The 19,525-nt window shown below is 38.5% G+C and overlaps 2 protein-coding genes across 2 annotated transcripts; one reads left to right on the top strand and one right to left on the bottom strand.

The window, feature by feature from the left end:
- Positions 1-708: 708 nt before the first annotated feature.
- Positions 709-19,044, top strand: LOC144649878 (HEAT repeat-containing protein 3-like). The gene is given in 17 exon segments (XM_078509469.1): positions 709-940; positions 2,448-2,620; positions 3,346-3,433; positions 4,337-4,443; positions 5,292-5,401; positions 6,827-6,973; positions 7,221-7,351; positions 7,353-7,361; positions 7,699-7,774; positions 11,948-12,048; positions 12,946-13,008; positions 13,353-13,435; positions 13,643-13,779; positions 14,168-14,265; positions 14,572-14,715; positions 15,199-15,375; positions 17,719-19,044. Coding segments are annotated over 17 exon segments (1,884 nt in total). The 5' UTR covers positions 709-802; the 3' UTR covers positions 17,821-19,044.
- On the bottom strand, positions 8,655-11,459 carry LOC144649877 (uncharacterized). Its single transcript, XM_078509468.1, has 2 exons — positions 8,959-11,459; positions 8,655-8,780 (listed from the first exon to the last, which is right to left on the bottom strand). The coding sequence occupies exon 1, from the start codon at positions 11,443-11,445 to the stop codon at positions 9,745-9,747; it is 1,701 nt and encodes a 566-aa protein (XP_078365594.1). The 5' UTR covers positions 11,446-11,459; the 3' UTR covers positions 8,655-8,780; positions 8,959-9,744.
- Positions 19,045-19,525: the final 481 nt, after the last annotated feature.

Here is a 19,525-nt window from a genome sequence, read left to right as displayed (position 1 = left end):
CAACAGTGTTTTAAGAAAACATTTAAAGACCATGTTCAAATTTTTTTTAAGTGTCCCCAACTTGGCCGAGACTCAGGAGTGCCGTGGCATGGAGCCCCATTGTTTTGCTGCTTGGAGCCTTTTGCTGCAGAACGTGGAACAATGAGAATGTCTTCTACAGATCAGAGCCCTGATTTTTTTTAAGAGCCCTGGAGCCTGGATATTTTGGGTCTGGAGCCCTGCCCTTTGCCCTTTGGGGCCCTGTTGTTCTCTGATTATTTTAATCAGTAATAATAATAATGATAAAAAACAATTTAGAATAAAAATCAGCGAAAAGAAATGATAAAAACAAGATATTAAAAAGAGAAAACAAAGCTTACATGTATTCCAGGCTTAAGTCTTAAAAGCCATTGTAAAATCTAACGGTTGTAAAATATTATTGAGTATGGCTAACAAAAAATTACATGATAGTGGTAGCTCATAAGTCACGCGCGCAACGTAGACTTTTGCAGACGGAACGTCACAAGTTATGCGACATACGTCTCAGCCACAAAATGGGGTACTTTTCAAAATATCTTGAAAGAAAATTGAAAAGAAAAATATTCTACGGGCTCACCCTCGAATTTCCTGACAAATGTCACGCTAGATGTCACGCTATTGCTTGTAAACAGAATTTGTGGTGTCCGCCTGCATTATGGTCAGAGGTTACACACAAAACAGCACGTGGAATCTTGCGAAACAACATGGCGGCTTAGTGTGTTGTAAAATGGTTGTTGTTTATGTTGCAAATTTTGTGTCCTAGCTCAATTATAAGCTTAAAATAATGGGAAAGACTAAGGCAAGGAAACGCACTTCATTTCGATATAGGCCCACTGGATTGCCAAGTGTTAAAGAAGCGCTAACCGACGCTCAAGATAATGCTGGCACGATTGGAGTTAAAACCTTGCCTCTTGTTGAAAAGGTAAGCTTTATTTTTTATATTTTTCAAACCGAGAGCTTAATAAACTTTCTGTCTTTTACATAACCGATTGCTAGTTTAAAAAAGACGAAATTGACGAAATAATCATTTGAAACTTAATCATTAAAAACATTAAACATAATGATATTTTGTTTTTTTTTTATTATTTTTGACAATTTACAAACTTGTGGTGTAGTGAGAATGAAAGAATTTAATATTATTTAAGTTCAAATGATGTGTCAAAGGACTTCTATGTGAGAATAACCTTGCTTACCCTTTTTTGAAGACAATCATGAGTAAAAAATATATATGTTGGTCAATGGTTCTGCACACACAGCATAGTGTAGATGAAAAAAACATGGGTCATATGAATTGAGTTGTAAGTAAACTGTTGATAGATAGAAAAATATTTGTGTTTTCCATCAAAATCACTAGAGCGGTAAAACCGCCGTTTTTAATTTGAACCGGCGACAGCACAATTCTTGTCACATGATTGAAAAAATTTATCACATGATTCGTGTTTGTGAGTGTATAATTTGTCAGTAATTTATTATAGAATTTTTAACAGTTGCTCCATGGCCATGTAAGCATCAGTTTTCCAGAACAATGATGCTATGGAGGCAACAGGGTCGGAAGACTCATGAGATGTATTCAACCTCAAAAGAGAAGCAGGTTTTGTTTAACAGGCCTTATCACGGTTTTCGACGCCATCTTGACGAGTAGGCAAAGTGGGTTGAAATTACAGTGTTTGTATAGGAATCTGACGGCAAATATCTTTTACAAAGCGTTTTAAGTGATTTTTTAGTGATTTTGATAGTAACTGTTATTCAACCAGTGAAGATATGCCAAAGCCTAGCAGTTTGACAGGACTGAAATGCATAGATGCCAAGTTTTTTGTTTGGCGTGGAGTGAGAAAGAGTGAGGGCCGGCCGCCTCTAGGGGCTGGGGGCGCCCCCCCCCCCAGAAATTTTTTGGGCAAGCATGTGTTGTTTCTAAACCATCAATTTACGTCTCACGAAGTATTATCGACGATTAGGGTCGATTAGCGTTCATTTCTACCAAAGTACAGCTGAAAATATATCTCTTAAATATTTAAATTAATTAAGACTTTTTCCTCAATTTGTAGTATTTTGAAAAAAGCGTGATATTCTGTCTCAATGGCGTGGTAGCGTGAGATTGGGTCAAAGCGTGGTCTCGCGCCAAAAGCGTGAGACTTGGCATCTATGGAAATGTAGTGTACTGATGTGGTTTAGTTTGATGTTTATTTTTTCATTGTCGTAAATTTATCAATCATAATCTAAAACAAAAGGAAATGAATATGAAACTAGTTTGAAAATTTTTAACTAAAGATAAATTTAGACCACAACATACACACCTACTTCTAAAGCTATTTCAACCCATATAAGGGTTAAAGTGGTTTTATATCATTTTGCTGATCAAAAGATCTGGTATTAGAGATAATAGTAATGGACTGGTGTAATATCTGTCTTTTTTTTAATACCCATAACAGCTGACAAGTGCACTCTCGAGTGAACGCGAGTGTGCATGTGCTGGCCTGGCCAACCTGGTGTTTGACCATGGAGCCATTCCAGCACTTTTACAGCAGGATGTCGTGCGAAGACTGGGCCCAATGCTCATTGATGACAACAGAGGGATCCAGGAAGGTGCCGCAGGAACCTTGAGGTACAGTTGGCACTTAAAACTGACATTTCTGGCAGAAGGGGGGAGTTAGACCTAAACTTTGGGTGGACCTATTTGCAACATATGCCAATAGTCATTGCATTAATTTTACCCGTTGGAATTTTTAATTAACTTTTTTTGGGCTCGAAAACAATAAAAAATTCCAACAGACAAAGTCACGGTTATACGGGTATGTTGCATAAAATATTATATGACTTTTGTTTGTTTGTTTTGCATTCCTCTGTTAATGAAAATTGGACAATAGAAATCAAATCAGACAGGGTATATCATCTGGACTGATATCTGCTGTCCTATTTGGTACCAACCATGTGATGTGTTTTGAGCAATGAGAGTGCATAGAAATTAATTGGTGGGATATAATAATATTATTAAAAAAAGGTTGTTGAACTGACTTTATGATTAGGTCAAAAATGAAACATACCTAATCACTCTTGGATTTGTGTTGTTTGAGGAAAAATATTCATACCCCTCTCACCAAAGGCTTTTTGGTTTGAATACTCCATCCCTCTGGAAATTCTAGTGTACTTTTATTTGTTAACACCTTTGGTTTTTTAACCCTCTTCCCCTTGGAATTTCCAAGGAACTTACTCAGGGTGGGTATGGATATTTTCAAGGTCAGTTTTGCAGTATAAGATGTTTGAAACCTCTGCTGTGCATTTTTATTAGGGGAGTTTATTTACACTTTTAACTGTTTTTTTTGTGTGCAGGAATTTAAGTCTTGGTGGGGGTCCTGAGGTGTGTGTCAAAATGGTGGAGCAAGATGTAATGACTCCACTGAGTACATTTGTACGCCAGGTACGTAGAGATGCAAATATTAAAAAGTGAGAAATTTTTGTACTATCTGTAGATGAGAGGAAAGTAAATGTTTTTCTTTTCCTTATTTGTCATTGATTGAAGTGGCTTTCACGCAGTTCATCACAGAAATTTAATGATTTGATAGCCTAGCATTTATAGCACATGAAATACTAGCTTTAACTTGGTAGGCTAACGATTTGCCATGGGGCTGAGACTTGAGTTTATCAGCTCTCAGGGATGTAGCTAAGAAATATCTAAGCTGGCTCACTGAAAAGCCCGGCCAGCTCTTCTGGTCTCTATAACTTCAAAATTACCCCAAATCTTTGTTTCCTTGTGAAATTTCAGCTGGTGATAAGATCTCTTTCAACCTTTGAAATTAGCTGGTAGTCAGCTCTTAGCTACATCCCTGAGCTCTTTATTGTTCATGTGAGTAATATCCCTGGTTGGAATATTATTCTTTGTTCTTCATTGCACCTTCCAGTAATGATTCTATTATAGTTTCCTCTTTCCAATAAGGGCCCCCCTTTTAATAAGCACTCCCCTTGAATGTGTTTTTGTTAATAAGCACCCCCAGTTTTTAACTAATGAGCAGCCCTCACCCCTATACATGTACCAATAAGTGCTCCTATTATGTAAGTGCGCCTATTCCAATAAGCACCCCTAGTTATGTTCTGCTTTCAAATACAGTGCTATCATGGTATATCAAGATTCAGATTCATACATTCAGATGTTTACTGGAGACAAAAATGGAGCAGGCGCATGGTCCTAATACATGTAAGCACCATGTCTGCAATAGGCGCTTTCCCTTGAGCTCTCAAAATAACATAAGTGCCCCAGGTGCTAAATCAATTAAAATTATTATTAATAATGATAACTCAGTTTTCAGTTTTATTTATTGTTCAGTCTCTTGATGCTCTGGGTGCTATTAATGAGAGTCCAGGGAATTCTGAGTTTAAAAGACAATCAACAAGTTTGGCAATTCAGGCTGTTAGCTTACTATGGAATCTTTGGTGAGTTAACAAATCTTTGCATGGAACACTATGTTTGTAATATTTTACTACAGTGAATAACATGCAAAGCTGAACTGCTTCTATGATTATTTATGATGGTTTGGTAGCAATAAGGTAATATGTTTTTAACTGCTAATTTTTGTTTCTTAACTAGCTATCAATTGGCTAGTATTAAGGACGTTCCTGCCAAAATTTTCTACTTGATAGATTTCTTTAATTTTTTTGCTGCGGTCAGATAATGAGTTACTTGTGTAAGAAATACAAAAAAAGTTGGGGTTACTGACTTTGTTTCAGAGAAAGAGTGTGTGGAAAACTACCCTGATTTTGTAAAATTGGTGCATGTAATTCAGCATGGTTTACAGGGTTTATAATTAAAAATATCAAAGATGAGTAAAGGGAGGCTAACGATCTTGGTCACATTTTGTAGAAGTGTGTCTGTTTAGTACTAAATAATTCCAAGCTTTGCAATCTTATTTGTAAACCTAAAACTGTCGTACGGTAAATTAAAGGAAAGTTCAAAAAGTGGAATTTAAACCGTCAGTGTGACAAAAAAATCATATTTCCACTCGATATATTTTTTTCATTTTCTCGCAAAACGTAGATATTTATTAACAAAAGTGATCCATTAAGAAAAAAATAGGGGTCACCGACCATTTAAGAGGGCAAATTGCAAGCGAAACTAGCAGAACGGCAACTCCCCCTATATGTTCTTAGAAATTTTACTCAAGCGTGCGCGCTCAATGTATGGCTTGGCATGGTGTTGCGACATAAATTACGTGCGCAGTAGGGATGCGCATAAACAATAAGCGTGAACGTCCTTTATTTTGTTTTCATTTTTTTTTTGCCAGTGAAAGCAGTGATGTAGCAGTGGATATTTTCAACAAACAAGGCCTTTTGCCTTACCTTGTGTCAAGTCTAAAGACTGACATTTACCCTACAAGTGTTGCAATTCCTGCAGGTAAGATTCTAGTGTTATTTTCAGTTTACAATTCCCTGCTAGCAGAGTCTCCTTTTCCATTGTTAAAAATTTTATTTTTAAAAAAAAAAAGGGGGGGGGTTTTTGTCCCCCCCACACTCCCCAAACTTACGAGACAGCGCAGTTGTAACTCTAAGAGCTCTTGTTTTGAGATGAAAAGATCAGAAGACTCTGCTCTGGCTCATAACGATTCACATTGAGCATGTGCAAGCGTCCCTCATCATCATCATCATCATCATCATCATCATCATCATCATCTTTTTCATCGTTGTTGTTGTCATCATCATCATCATATTTATTAGCCACTTTTGAAATGGAACTATGGTAAGTAGTGTGAGGAAACCTCAAGAAACCACCAGCTTATAGGGGTGGCCACCTATAAGTCTGATTAACCAAACAACATTACTCATGATCATATGTCAGAGCATAGCCTCCATTTTAATCAGTCTAAAAAAATGGAACAGGAGACAGTCTCTAGTAGCAGGGAAATTTAATTCACAAACAATAATCAAAGAAAAGACTGCACATTAATTTTGTCTTAACTAAGGAGGTGATCATCACTATTGGAGTAGTTACAAACTGTCAGAGGAAGCTGTTAACTCTTCAGTTGTGAGTCCACACTACATATCACGATGATGAATTAATGCAGTGGTGAATAATGTTCATTTACTAGACAATCTTAATGATGATTTTCAAAGAGTGCCTTGGTAAGAGCAGTTTCATTCTCCATTGATTTCAATAAACTGCACTTGATAGCCATCAAACTCCTTCAAACCATGGTGATTGCTTATTGTTAAATGTGGTCACTTATACAGTGCCACTCAAATTTTAATTACCTTATAACATGTTATCACTGTAATCTTATTTCTCGATTTGGAAGTGTTAAGATGTTTCCGCCCTCAACATTCGAGCAATACAGGCAGAAATATTGTAAGTTAATCACTTTAAAATACCTTTTAGCAGTGAGTACACAATTTAAGTTACTTAGCTAATATATTTAAACCTGCCAAAAATTTAATTAGCACTCAAGCTGACTCCCGCGAGAGGAAAATGGATTTGAAATTGTCAATATTTCAGTTAAAGTGGACGTAATCTCAATAGAGCAGTTCAGAATGTCACAAATGAGTCGCGTTATACAACATCTATTTACGAGTGATTGACTTTAATTTTCTCGAGAATCTTTAGATATTTAATTATGTTGTGTCACTAAGACAAATGAATGTTCGATAAGATCTTTTAATTGGTAATACAAAATGTTGCCGTACTATGAGTAGATTTTTGCGTACTTAATTTTACGTACTACGGTATGCTTGAACTCTTCAGCGGAATCCGTCTTAACTTTTTGGTGATCTAGAATAACCAAAGCAATAAATTATGTTGTTGATTAGTTTAATCCTCCATTTTTAGCCCAGTGCCTTCACACTGTCACTGAAGACAACAACTCAGCAGCTCAGCTTCTGTGTGGCTCCAGTGACCTGATGAAGACTCTTGAGAAGTCTCTAATGGCTGACGGCACATCTAGCGACATGCTGCTGCTGAAAGTCTTGACTGCAGGTATGGCGTTTCATTTTTTCTTGCTATTAATCTTGTTTTGAAGTCTATTGACATTAATCTCACAAATTTGCTTGCTAAAGTTGAGGATAGGTGCCAGAGTGAGAAACTTGGGGGCTTTCATTGTGGCAAGCAAGCGCCTACATGTACATGTAGAAGGAGAGCATTCCTACAGGTGTTCTCCAAAATCATTGCAACCCAGCCATTAGCCCCCACTTAGAGTGTGTATTGCTTTTTCATTGTTATTCAGGTGTGTTGTACAACATCCGCTACACCATTCCAGTGTGTAGTTTTAATGAACTTCTTCAAGCCGTCGTCAAAGTCTTGGCTCAAGTTCTTGATGTGAACTGTTTTGATGTCATCAGCAAACTGCTCCCCAATACCCACTAAAGTAAGTAACAATCTGTTATAATGCAATTCTGTAACTTTCTAAGCTAGCTAATGTATTAGCTGAGAAAGTTCACAACAAAAGTTTGATGTGTTAATCAGAACAGATTATTTTGTATCTGACATGCAGCTACATGTACAGGTTTGTTGTTCCTTTATGGATTAAATATACAAAAATGTAAAGTAATGATTGTGTATAAGGTCAACTAAAAAGAGACACATTAAATATTAATTTGTTGACTAATCTACACTTGCTGTGGCATGTTAGTCCAGACAATAAGCAAGGATTCACTGTGCCTTAAAAAGGAAATCATTTATTTTTTTAAATGCAATTTTTCTAGATTGAAGATGTCCAGATGCTGTTAAATGCCCAACAACTGGCTTTGGAAATTCTCTCCAACATGTGCTGCCCTGATGGTAAGATTGTTACTTTGGTTGAAAAATACTCGTAAACTTATAGAGGATTTTCAGTCACAAGATGTAATGGCACATTATTATTTATTTGGTGTTCCCAGAACAGCAAGATTTTTATTGATACTCAGGCTTTGAGACACAAGTTCATTCCACTGTGTAAAATTCCAGAAAATTACCAGCTTTAACAAAAACATGTACTACTGTTATGAGTTATTTCATTTTTCATGGGAAGGGGGAGTGGATTGAGTGAGTAATCTAAACAGTGTAAAGCAAAAGCATGTGGCATTGTCCTTGGAATTCCCCATAGACATAATAATGCATAATTGATGAGACTCCTTACTACCATTGGCTCGATTTTAACTTTGCCTAAGTTTCATTTAGCCCCACAAAATTGACTACCTTATTGTTACTTATTTTTGCGGGACTTAATTTTCGCGATTTTCAAAAACGCGAAATAAAGACCCGCGAAAAATTCTAAACGATTTCTATTGTATTTTTTATGCTAACGTTGCCAATCGCGAAAATTAGTCTCGCGAAATATAAAAAGTATTATAACCACTTCCATAAATCACAAAACAGTGACAAAAATTACCGTAAACACTTATGTTGTCCTCTACACACATGATAACCTTTCAGATAAATGTGCATGTAAGACAAGTGCAGTTATTTGTCAAGGAGAAATCAGGGATCCAGCTAAGAAAATACTAAGCTGGCTAATTAACAAACCCAGCTGGCTTTTCTGGCCTTGGCAGCTCAAAAAGGTTACCAAAGTCTTTGTTTTCATGTGAAATTTCAGCCAGATTTACGTTCTTTGTTCACCTGGTGAAAATAGCCAGCAGATCGCCCTTAGCGATATCCCTGGGAAATAAAAACATATGACCAGTCAAGTGGCATAAAAAACGTTTAATTATTCAAATACTCTGTCTTCAAAATAATTATGTTAATAAATATACATTTTCAAATAAAATTCATTCAAAGTTCAAAGACTCTTACTACAGTCAACTCTCGCCTTGCGGACACCCTGCTATTGCGGACACTCGCTATTACGGACAAAATCCCGATCCCCGGCGAAAGAGGTTTGACTGGAAATGACTCCCGCTATTACGGACTCTCGCTACTCCCGCTATTACAACGACGCCCCAAGCGTGTCCGCTATAACGAGAGTTGACTGTAATCTGCACCCCTACAGTACATAAGGTGAAATGAAACAAAGAATTATCTGTTTTTTAGTTATTAATTTGATTTTAAGAACTTGTATAAATTGTTCTAACCATTCATAACAAACACACCGTTTATTTAACCAAACAGAAACAAATCAAAAACCAATCATGGCTTGACTTCATTTCCCTGCACTTGACACTGATAAGTTTTTTCTTTAAGTTCCATTAGATTTGTTATTTGCATTTGTAAAGACTGGCCCAGTTTGGTTTTACATGAACAAAATACATGTTATTAGAAAACCAATATTTAAAATGATTAGATTCTTTATCACTTTTGGAGATTAAAGAAGCATAAAATTCATAAAAGTTCACCGATGTTCAAAATCACCTTTTGAGCTTCCTGTTGGTTTTTAGCAAAAGTAACACTGATTCAAAACTTGAAACCTTCAGCAACCTTAGCTCGCATGGCCTTTCCCCCCAAATTAAGAAATAAAACTTAATATAGATCATGATAGAAATGAGTAAAAAATGTAAAAAAGTGTTAAAACAAAATTGTCTTAAAGTAATCTCCATATATATTAGATATACTACTATACAATACTGTCTTCATTATACCTCACTGTCAGATGTCAAGCATTCCCAAGACTATTTTGTGTCAAAAATTGCAATTATTTGAAGAAATATTAACTAGTTAATTGTGCAATGTGCCAGTTGGCAATCTTAGAGGCTAATAAAAAATTAATTTTCCCCCAAAAGGGAGGGGCATGTAGTCCCCTGGGCTACACCTTCCATTACAGTCTTGCCTAATGAGTGTCATACCAGCAAGTCAATGTAAGGAGTCATATTAATCCACACAGTTCTGCCTTTCATGCCATTAACTAGCTGCTGATGCTGGAAGCCATTGTGAGGGATGCTAAAATGGTAGCCATCAGGACAAACCGGTTTAGTGTATGGGCCTGTTACGGCACTAGTCACCCAGTCAGTGACAGTTTTGATTGATTGACAGGCAAACAGGTTATCTTCTTGACAATTGCCTATGTGCCACCTTTCCGTCTTTCCATCCAATAATACGCAGGATGTTTCTGTTAGTGGTTTTGATGGTTCACCTTTTGCCCATGTAAACACAGCAGTCTCCAGTAAAACAGGGTTCACTTGATCTGCCGCTGGGTATGTCACGCCACACTTCATAAACCTCGAATAGTCTAGAATTACACCAGTTTCTTTTGGACCGTCCCAGAAGAAGATGTACTCGGTGCTGTCGCAGTATACTCTTGACGGATTATCTCGGTCAATACCTGAACAGTTCGGGCTGGCAACAAATTTGTTTCTTGTTGTTTCATACCAGTATCTGTCAAAAATGTACTCTCCACCATGTTGGTCACCAAACCCAGAGATAATGACAGTCTTGTTGATTTTTCTCATCTCTCTTGTAGTGGGCCATCTTCCTGGAAAATATTTTCTCGACTCATTGGGGGTGAGAACTTTATCTCCGAGGTACTTTGCAACTGGCCCATTGATTAAGAGGTCATGACCATACGTGTGTGTGGCACCATCTTCAAAATACAAGCGAATCACTTCCTGGGCATTTTCTGGCTTGTGTACCCACTCGCCTATTTCTTTCATCCCGTCTTCAAATTCCCTATCCCAGGGAGCACACCCCCAGTATGCTACATCATCATCGTGGCTCAACAGCATCTTGCCGAAACACCACCAAGGGTCGATTTCCATACCACGCACTCCCATGTTGAGTAAATCAGTGAAACTGAATTCCTGATTGGCTAAGTCCAGGCAAGTATGGTTGTAGGGTGGTGGCCAGGGACAGTCGTCAGCTCTTCCGTACCCATCCGCCCGGTCATTGAAGGCATTGTGTGCGGACACCATTTGTATTTGGACAAATGGCTCATCGATTTGAATCTCTCGTTGTGTTTTGAGAGCAAATGCAAGCCAGGGTGAAATTTGAGCGGTGCCCTTTACGCATCTACCTCCGTAACCGCATTTGCAGTTTGCAAGTTTGCTCAGTTGATCACAATCCTCCTCATAAGATCCAATAGTTTTATAGTTATGGAAGCTGAACTTGCTCCAATCTAACTCCTCTTTTTCCAGCGATCGATGCGAGATTTGTACCTTGAAGAACGCCTCAGTAAGAAATTTATTCTCTTCCATCACCAGAGTGTGAAACCAGAATTCCGTGTCATTCCGTAGCTCTTTTAAATCGATGATCCGCCGAAGTCGGCAAGTTCTTAGCGATTTCTTGCTGTAACTATCGACGGCTAATTCAGCTGCTTTTGCCAAAGCGAACAACTTCCTCGGCTTGTCGAGGAATTGTTTCAGAGGACTCGAAACAGTCGGCCTGGCGAAGTATTTCACGTATTCTTGAATTTCGCTTTCGTGGGAATCTTGACGATCGTAAGGCTCATCCTGTTGATTGATTGAGAAAGACGATACGTTTTTAACAGAAAAAAGAATTGTGTATAGAAGAAAGAGTTGAAAGCAGAATCTTCGCATCGCGTCCATTTCTTCTTGTTGTGTTCCTGGTGGTATTGTGTTATTGTGAAAGGGAAAACTCGTGACTATCATTTGTCTCGATCCCAGTCTTCCAAGTGCGCGATGGACACGGACGTAATGCGGCGTCACGCAATCGTCAAGTTGTGGGTGCTAACAGCTTTTGAAACTCTTTCACTGTAAAGAGTGTCGAATTTCGAATTTTAAAAAAGAATTAAAAAATGAAATTTTTTCGATAACGTTTTGCAAATGATTGCCAAATCATAAATACAAATGTATTTACAGATCTTTTCTTTTATATACGGGTAGTTTCATTTACAGAATAATTCAACACTTTAAACTTGAGAAAGGGCCAACGGACAATACAAAGAACCGGATCCTGGAATAATAAATAAATTTGAATAATTCACAATAAAGCTCTAGTTAACACGTGTAGCTAGTGACTAATTCGTGACAAGTGTTTAGTCACGTCAGGCAATGTCCATAATGGCTGAGGGTATTTTATTTATTTTAGATTCAAATGAAGATGAATGGGAAGACGTGGATGACTGCGCCAGCTTGGACTCTGTAGAAGAAGATGCAGAGGAAGAAGCCGCTCAACAAGATATCGACATGGTAAGAACAAGGGTCCTTGAAGAAAACATGCATCTCGCAGTATTTTAGTCAAATTTCAGGAGTGTCAACGTCTCGGCTCTCTATTTTTTATGCTAAGATAGTCTTGGGCTCGAAGGAAAGATATAAGTCTCCCCGCCTCGCCACCCTTAGGGGAGTTGAACAAGTGGTGCCCTTCTCGTAAATCTTCGTGAAAATAACCCAAATAGTTTCCGATTCTAATAAACCAATCAGGAAATTGCACGAGCACGCCACATGTCATTACGTCAGCACGTTACTTAGCAACGTCCATGCCGAAATCCAAAGGCTTGGTTTCTTTTAACTAGCCGGCTACCCAGAAAGTATATATACCTGATTGAAGAAACGTTGACCCGTGAAAAGCACAAACCATGAACGATAAGACCGAATAGGATTATGGGTACACAGCATTGGTTAGCTTAGTAATGTTCAATTTATTTATAATCGAGGCATTTTTTTCTTTGAGAGCTTTGAAAGCATGATTTATGCAACCTGTCTTATTATTATGTTCATTCTGTAACAGAACACGATTACTTTTTCCGATTTCCCAGTCAACATTTGGGTCGCATCGTATATCGTTTATGCTTTTCACGGGTCAACGTTTCTTCAATCAGGTGTAGATAAAAGTCAAAGACCAATGTAAAAATTAAAGAAGAGTATCCTACAGGCTACAGCTACTTACTATTGCAGCTCATGAAATTTCTTAAATTCTAACACTATTCTGTTTTGTTTTTGTTGGACTACCTATATGAATTTGGTAATCTCGTCAATATCGAGACTGGATAAAAGCCGGGAACTAGGCCGAACTAGTGTTGAAAACAATTACCGGTATCAAAGGCCGTAGCTTGTCGAATTAATTCTTTTGTTTTTCACGTGTTTCAGAGTCCGGAAAGTCTGTCTGCCGAAATGATCAACGCAATTGTCACACAAGGAGTTCCAAAACGGGTAAGATGAAGAACAACATGTTTACAGCGGCTTTGTTAAAAAAGTCGCGCCACCTACTCAACTAATCAGACGCAAAACCGAAACCAATCGCGTCTTGTTCCCATGCTCTTCCCGCGCTTAGCGCTGGGAAAATGCGCGGGAAAGCACGTGTATTTGCCTCGAACTCTCATTGGTTAATTGTGTTGTTTGCGTTTCTTGTGGGTGGTTATTGTGATTACTTTGGTTTTGACTTTGCGACATTTCAATGAAAATTTCTCTAAGCTATTAATTGTAAATTATTAATTCAGTGTTGAACTGTTAATCTGTTTTCCGTGTTGAAACGAAGAGACGACTTTTCTCATCAGGTCCTGTGTAAGAGTTCCTTTGGCGAAGCAAGCATTTACGAGTCCTTGAGGGCGCATGCGGATGGAAAGAAGCTGTTAGAAATGTAAGAAGTTTGTGGAATTTGTTGAGTTTACTCCGATTAATCGAGGTTCTGCTTAACACATTTTACAGTTGGGCCGAAGAACACTGTTCGTTATCCCGGGTACTTCGTTGAAAAGGGGTTTGCTGTAACGAATTGAATTGAATTGAATGACACACAGTGACCGTTCTTTCATGTCGTAATATTGTTGCATATAATTTTTTCTTTCAGACTAAGCATAGTACAAGCAAGGGCATTGATATGCCTTAACAACATAGTATCAGCCTTGGATACAGACCTGCTGGGAGGAGAAGAAGCTCTTGGACAGCTTTGGAGTTCGCTCTTCTCTCTCACGTTTGCTACAGAAAGTAAGTACTAACATATGTATTCTATTGACTGTCGTTAAACTAGAACCAACGCTTTTACAAGCCCAGGTATTGCACTGCAGTGACAGTGGGAAGTGGACCAATCTAGTGGGCGAACGTAACACTGGTTGTGGCTTTGCATCTGATTGGCTGGAAGGACATAATCTTCACCTCATTGATTAAAAATGTTGCATGCGTTTTCGTAGACCAATCACAAAACGAATCAAACTTAGGTCAATTTTCGACAGTCATGCATGAAAAGACCACTTTTTTCAGTTCGTGGGGCTTGTACCGCACAAGCTCCACGAAGCCCCCTCAAAACAAGACAGTGAGTTGAAGGTTTTTTTGTACTCTAGAGAACTTACGGGTTTTGTTTCTTCTTTGACCCTAGCCAAGGGTTTTGTGTCTGATGAGGAAGACTTCCTAGAGGCCGCGACTGGAGTTCTTAGATCAATCATGGACAAAATGTCCTCTTTACGAGAGCCTCAAGTAAGTAGTTTATACGTTTTTCAGGTACTTAAACCAATACTTGATGAAAAACGGCAATGTCTTAACAGCATTTAGTGAAGGTGCAAGTCATAGAAAAAAAGCGCGCGATAAAGCTGTTCAGCGAAAAATGCGCGCGAAAAAGCCGGTCAGCAAAAACTGGACGCGAAAATAGCTGGTCAGCGCCTCAGGAAAAAAAAAAGGGCGCGAAAAAGCCGGTTAGCAAAAAATGCGCGCAAAAAGGCCTTGGATGTCCACTATGTAGCGTAATTCAACGTGCTCTCAGGAAAGTTCCTGTCTTTCTTGTAGGGTATAACAGCTGAACACGTGACCATATTGTGCCGAGTCACTGCTGAGACGTCGTGTGAGGCTGTCAAAGTCAAGCTGATTAGCATTCTGGGATTCATTGGCAAGATGGCCGCCAAAAAGGACAACACTCTTGAGGTTCTAAAGGTTCGTAGCTATCCTTTAATTTTATTTATTCGACACATTAGTTAGAGTATGCGGTGATGAATGTTTGAAATAAATCATGTACATGTGTGGGAACCTCGGTGGAAAGAAGATCTCATTCATTTTCATTTATCTCTATCAGCGTAACAGCCGTAACTCTTTAAATTTATCACCTGAAATATTCATATTTGTTTTACAAAATTCTTCAAAACTCAGTCAGATGTTTATCAAAATTCTTTATAATTCTCGAACACCGTTTTTCGTTTTTTTTTTTCGTGGCTGAACAGTTTTCACTGAGTGTATTTTCATTAGATATCGCTTGCGTCTCTCCTTCCTTCGCGTAACTAAAGAGTACCTTCATTTCTTTTGGAAGTGTCGTTTCTGGTCATTTTCCCTGCAGTTCTTGGAGTATTGATACTAGCTTTAACCGTTTTGCCTTGAAGTGTTTAATGTTAGAAACTAACGCGTGAATTGTTGTCCTTTCAGTCACTGGGTACAGTTTTTCGTGATATCATTATCGGTCAGCACAGTTTATGGCTGATATGCGAGGCCCTTGACGCCATATTCGATACATTTGCCGACGGTCCGCTGGTCAACGCTGCTGCAGACTCGATCGGTCTTCTTGTGAACCTCCAACAGTTGGCACCAGTCCTCAAATCCAGGGTAATGAGTGTTTTGATTGGCTGATTCGAAACGACACGGACAGTGACGTTAGAGTAGGCCAGGCTTGTGATTGGTTGGTTGTCTTTTACCCAAGGATACAGATTTTAAACCAGTCCTAGATTAGTCTGCGAGGGTTGAAACCGATAATGCAAATTAAAGTTATGCAATTTTTAGGTGGTGAAGTCTTCAATCTCGTTCTCAGAGCCTGCGTTCCCCTTGACCAGCGGTCGGGAAACTCAACGGCTCTGGACGAATCCAAAACCGGAACCAGGAAATCCTGTGCGCATGCGCCGGAGATTGTGGTGAAACGAACAAGTTTTCAACAGCCAATCAGATTCAGACGCCTTTGTGGCGGGTTTTCAGAAAAGCCCAGAGGTCCCGATCCCTGGCGCAGACCAGAAGGATCGTGGCCTCTGGAGACGAGATTGTGAAGTCTTTTGGAAAGGCGCCTGCTACTAAATGTTGCTTCTATACTTTTTCTTTAGAAGAAGCACAAACTGACGTTAAATCCTTCCATCCCCAATTTGTAAACTTACCTTTTTGATCCAAATGATACCCGAACATTGAGTTTGTTTGTTTAAGGTGGCCCGCGGGTATTTATGAGGCTGACAGTTCCCGTTTTTAAGCGCGTTTTAAAACAGGAAAACGTGAAGCGATTGCTTAGATTTTTGAGAATCTGAAAGAAAATTCCTTAAATTATATAAAATGATAAGTTTTATAGCGATCAAACGCGATTTGTTTAAGTTATGAGCGATTTTCAGAAGCCTTCGTTTTTAATAAAATACGATTATTTTTAAAATGCCACGGTGAATTTTGTTGTAATTACCCCAAAACGCTGCCAAACAGTGGAAGTTTACTCACAACAACTTGCAGGAAAATCCACTCCGTAGATTTCCTGAACGAGCGACATCTTTATTTTGCCTTTAAAAACTGTTGTGTTATGCGTCTGTCTTGACCGTCGCATAAATGTGATACTTATAATAACCCGGTACCAGCCAGTTTTGAGGCTGATGTCACCTTAATCTTGTGTGTAAAAGTTAAAAAGATCGTGTATATACATCAAATGTTAGCAGTCAGTAAAGATGGATGGTTTTCAGCCGAATTTTTGAAAATATCAAACAAATGACGTTATTTCAAATTGCGAAAAATTTGTCGATTTGTTTTGCATTTTTTAAAACCTGCAGCTAGAACAGGTTATTGCAAAGGTTTGTGCCGAGTTTCAGCGTATTCCTTTCATACGGTTTAAAGAAGTTAGGTCGGAAAGTCAAGTACATTTGCTTTCCAAGTTCTAATCGCTTTGAAAACCCCGCATTTTGAATGAAATTATACTGTTGTTTTGGAAGAGAGGTGTTACTTTCAAATTCCGCATGATTTTCTGTCACTTGGAAATAATACAGCCTAAAATAGTTACTACTAAAATGACAACTACCGTTCCTACACATGTATTCGCTGGTGGTAGAAGATCGTGCGGAATTTGGAAGTAACACCTCTCTTCGAACAACAACAGAATAATTTCTTTTGAAATGAGTGGTTTACAAAGCGATTAGAACTTGGAAAGCAAATGTACCTGACTATCCGACCTAAATTCTTCAAACCGTATGAAAGGAATACGCTGAAACTCGGCACACACCTTTGCAATATCCTGTTCTAGCTGCAGGTTTAAAAAAATGCAAAACAAATCGACAAATTTTTCGCAATTTGAAATAACGTCATTTGTTTGATATTTTCAAAAATTCGGCTGAAAACCATCCATCTTTACTGACTGTTAACATTTGATGTATATACACGATCTTTTTAACTTTTACACACAAGATTATAAGGTGACATCAGCCTCAAAACTGGCTGGTACCGGGTTATTATAAGTATCACATTTATGCGACGGTCAAGACAGACGCATAACACAACAGTTTTTAAAGGCAAAATAAAGATGTCGCTCGTTCAGGAAATCTACGGAGTGGATTTTCCTGTAAGTTGTTGTGAGTTAACTTCGACTGTTTGGCAGCGTTTTGGGGTAATTACAAAAAAATTCACCGTGGCATTTTAAAAATAATCGCATTTTATTAAAAACTAAGGCTTCTGAAAATCTCTCATATCTTAAACAAATCGCGTTTGATCGCTATAAAACTTATCATTTTATGTAATTTAAGCATTATTCTTTCAGATTCTCAAACATCTAAGCAATCGCTTCACGTTTTTCCGCTTAAAAACGCGCTTAAAAAAGGGAACTGTCAGCCTCATAAATACCCGCGGGCCACCTTAACCCTCCCCTGGTCAAGGCTCGATTGGGTTGGTAAAATCGTTGCGACATGCTAGTTCCTGAGAATTTTCTCGTTTCTTCTTCAGATAAAAAGTGAACGAAGAACACTCGGAGACCATTTTCCTGTGGTGGATGCTGCGAGAGTAAATCTGACCAGATTCATCAAATACAAACTAAAAGGTCACTAGCAATGTTGCACCAACGGTCAAACCACTTTCCGCAAATCCAGCGCGAGGCATGATATTCAGCTGCCCTATTCCCTTGCTGCAGTGCTGTTCTCAAACCGGATAAACCTGTATTGACCACTTGTTTAACTTGTATGAAAAGTGTGACGTGCAGGGGACGAAATCACCATGGCTCAGTACACGCGGGGACTGAGCTACGACACAAGCTTGTCTTACCTGTACGGACACCTACTTAAACGGCTAGAGATTTATTCTGGCTTGCATCAAGAAAGTACGGCGATCTATTTAACCGAACAACACCTTAGAGAGTTGTTTAACATGAAACTAAAAGTAAGTTTCAAGGAAAATCCTAACATACTCTACAATTTAACGCACCGGCACAACTGTAAGACGTTCTTGTGCCATCTTACTTCATGATCATGGGCGTCCCATTCCTGATGTTCACTTTTCATTAAATGGCTAAAAGCTATGACATAATTACCGTGTAATCAGTCAAACCCACATAGTAAGGGCCACCTTTCACAAGGAGACACTAAGGTTTGCCCGTTTTCCGCCTATGGGAGGGTCAACTGCAGCTAATAGAAAACGTCTCTTTTCGAACATAAGTCTCACTAAACTACTTACTTTTGTTACTGGTTTTAACTTCACTTCACTTCACTCTAGGGTTGAATGGCTATTTTCATAGACAACCCATAAAAACACCCGAGCCTAGTCAGTCCCCGACAACTCCGAGGGTAGATAAATTTTATTGATTGATTGATTGATTAGAAGTATAAAGCAATTTTCGATTGAGTGTCGTAAAACAAAGTAATCACTCTGCCCAACCAGCCACCAATTTAATGCTTTGTTTTTGTTCTGTTTGGTTTACTAATGACATCAATATAAAGGCTGGTTTTCACTGAGCTTTAGCCCAAGCATAAGCATAAGCTATAGAAGAAGGAATATTTCCATTCCTATCTTGTCCTCACTAGGAATATGCATGAGCATAAGCATAAGAAGAACGAACTACTTTGTTTACTAGTAAGCACAAGTAAACAAAGTAGTCGAGGACAGCATGAGAACTGGCTAAATGTGTTAGTTCTTATACACATGTGCCAGCGCCTATTCCCTGTGAAAAACAGCCTTTAGTAAACCGCTTTAAGAATATGCAATGTAACTCATTGCTGGGATATGTAAATATGACGTAACCGTGTAATAAATTAAAAAAAAAAGATCATTGTTTTCTTCCTCGTGCCTATCTTTTCTTTAAAGTGTTGCCCCAAGTGTCTTCAAGCCGTGTTATAAGTAAGCTCTGAGTGCGAAAAGTTTTGAAAGGGGTATTGACTTTGATTCAACATTTGTTATTCGTCAAGCATATCGAGCGTTTTCACATGACGTCACGGCGGCCATATTGGTGTTCCAAACAATGAAACGGCGTCCATGTTGGTGTACCAAGCCAATCCTATGGGATTGGTAGTCTTTGCTTATGTAAACACCTTCTTTTGTTTCAATAAATTTGCATAGATGCCGGCCACGTGAGTGAAAACGCTCTATGTTTGGTCTCGGTTAGCTTTTTAAGCGCGTGCTTACCTCTAGCGGTTGGGTAGCACTACTTTCAAAGCTATATTTTTATTGATTCTTGTTAGTCTGCATCTCCTCTGTGCTTGCCGTTGGGTCATTTTTTGTAATTTTTATTGTTTCGTTAGGCCAGTTATAGAGAACTTTGCAA

This window comes from Oculina patagonica, chromosome 4 (assembly GCF_052425735.1).
Source record: "Oculina patagonica isolate OP01 chromosome 4, crgOcupat, whole genome shotgun sequence".
Classification (NCBI taxonomy): domain Eukaryota; kingdom Metazoa; phylum Cnidaria; class Anthozoa; order Scleractinia; family Oculinidae; genus Oculina; species Oculina patagonica.
This window is presented reverse-complemented; position numbering and strand designations above follow the sequence as displayed.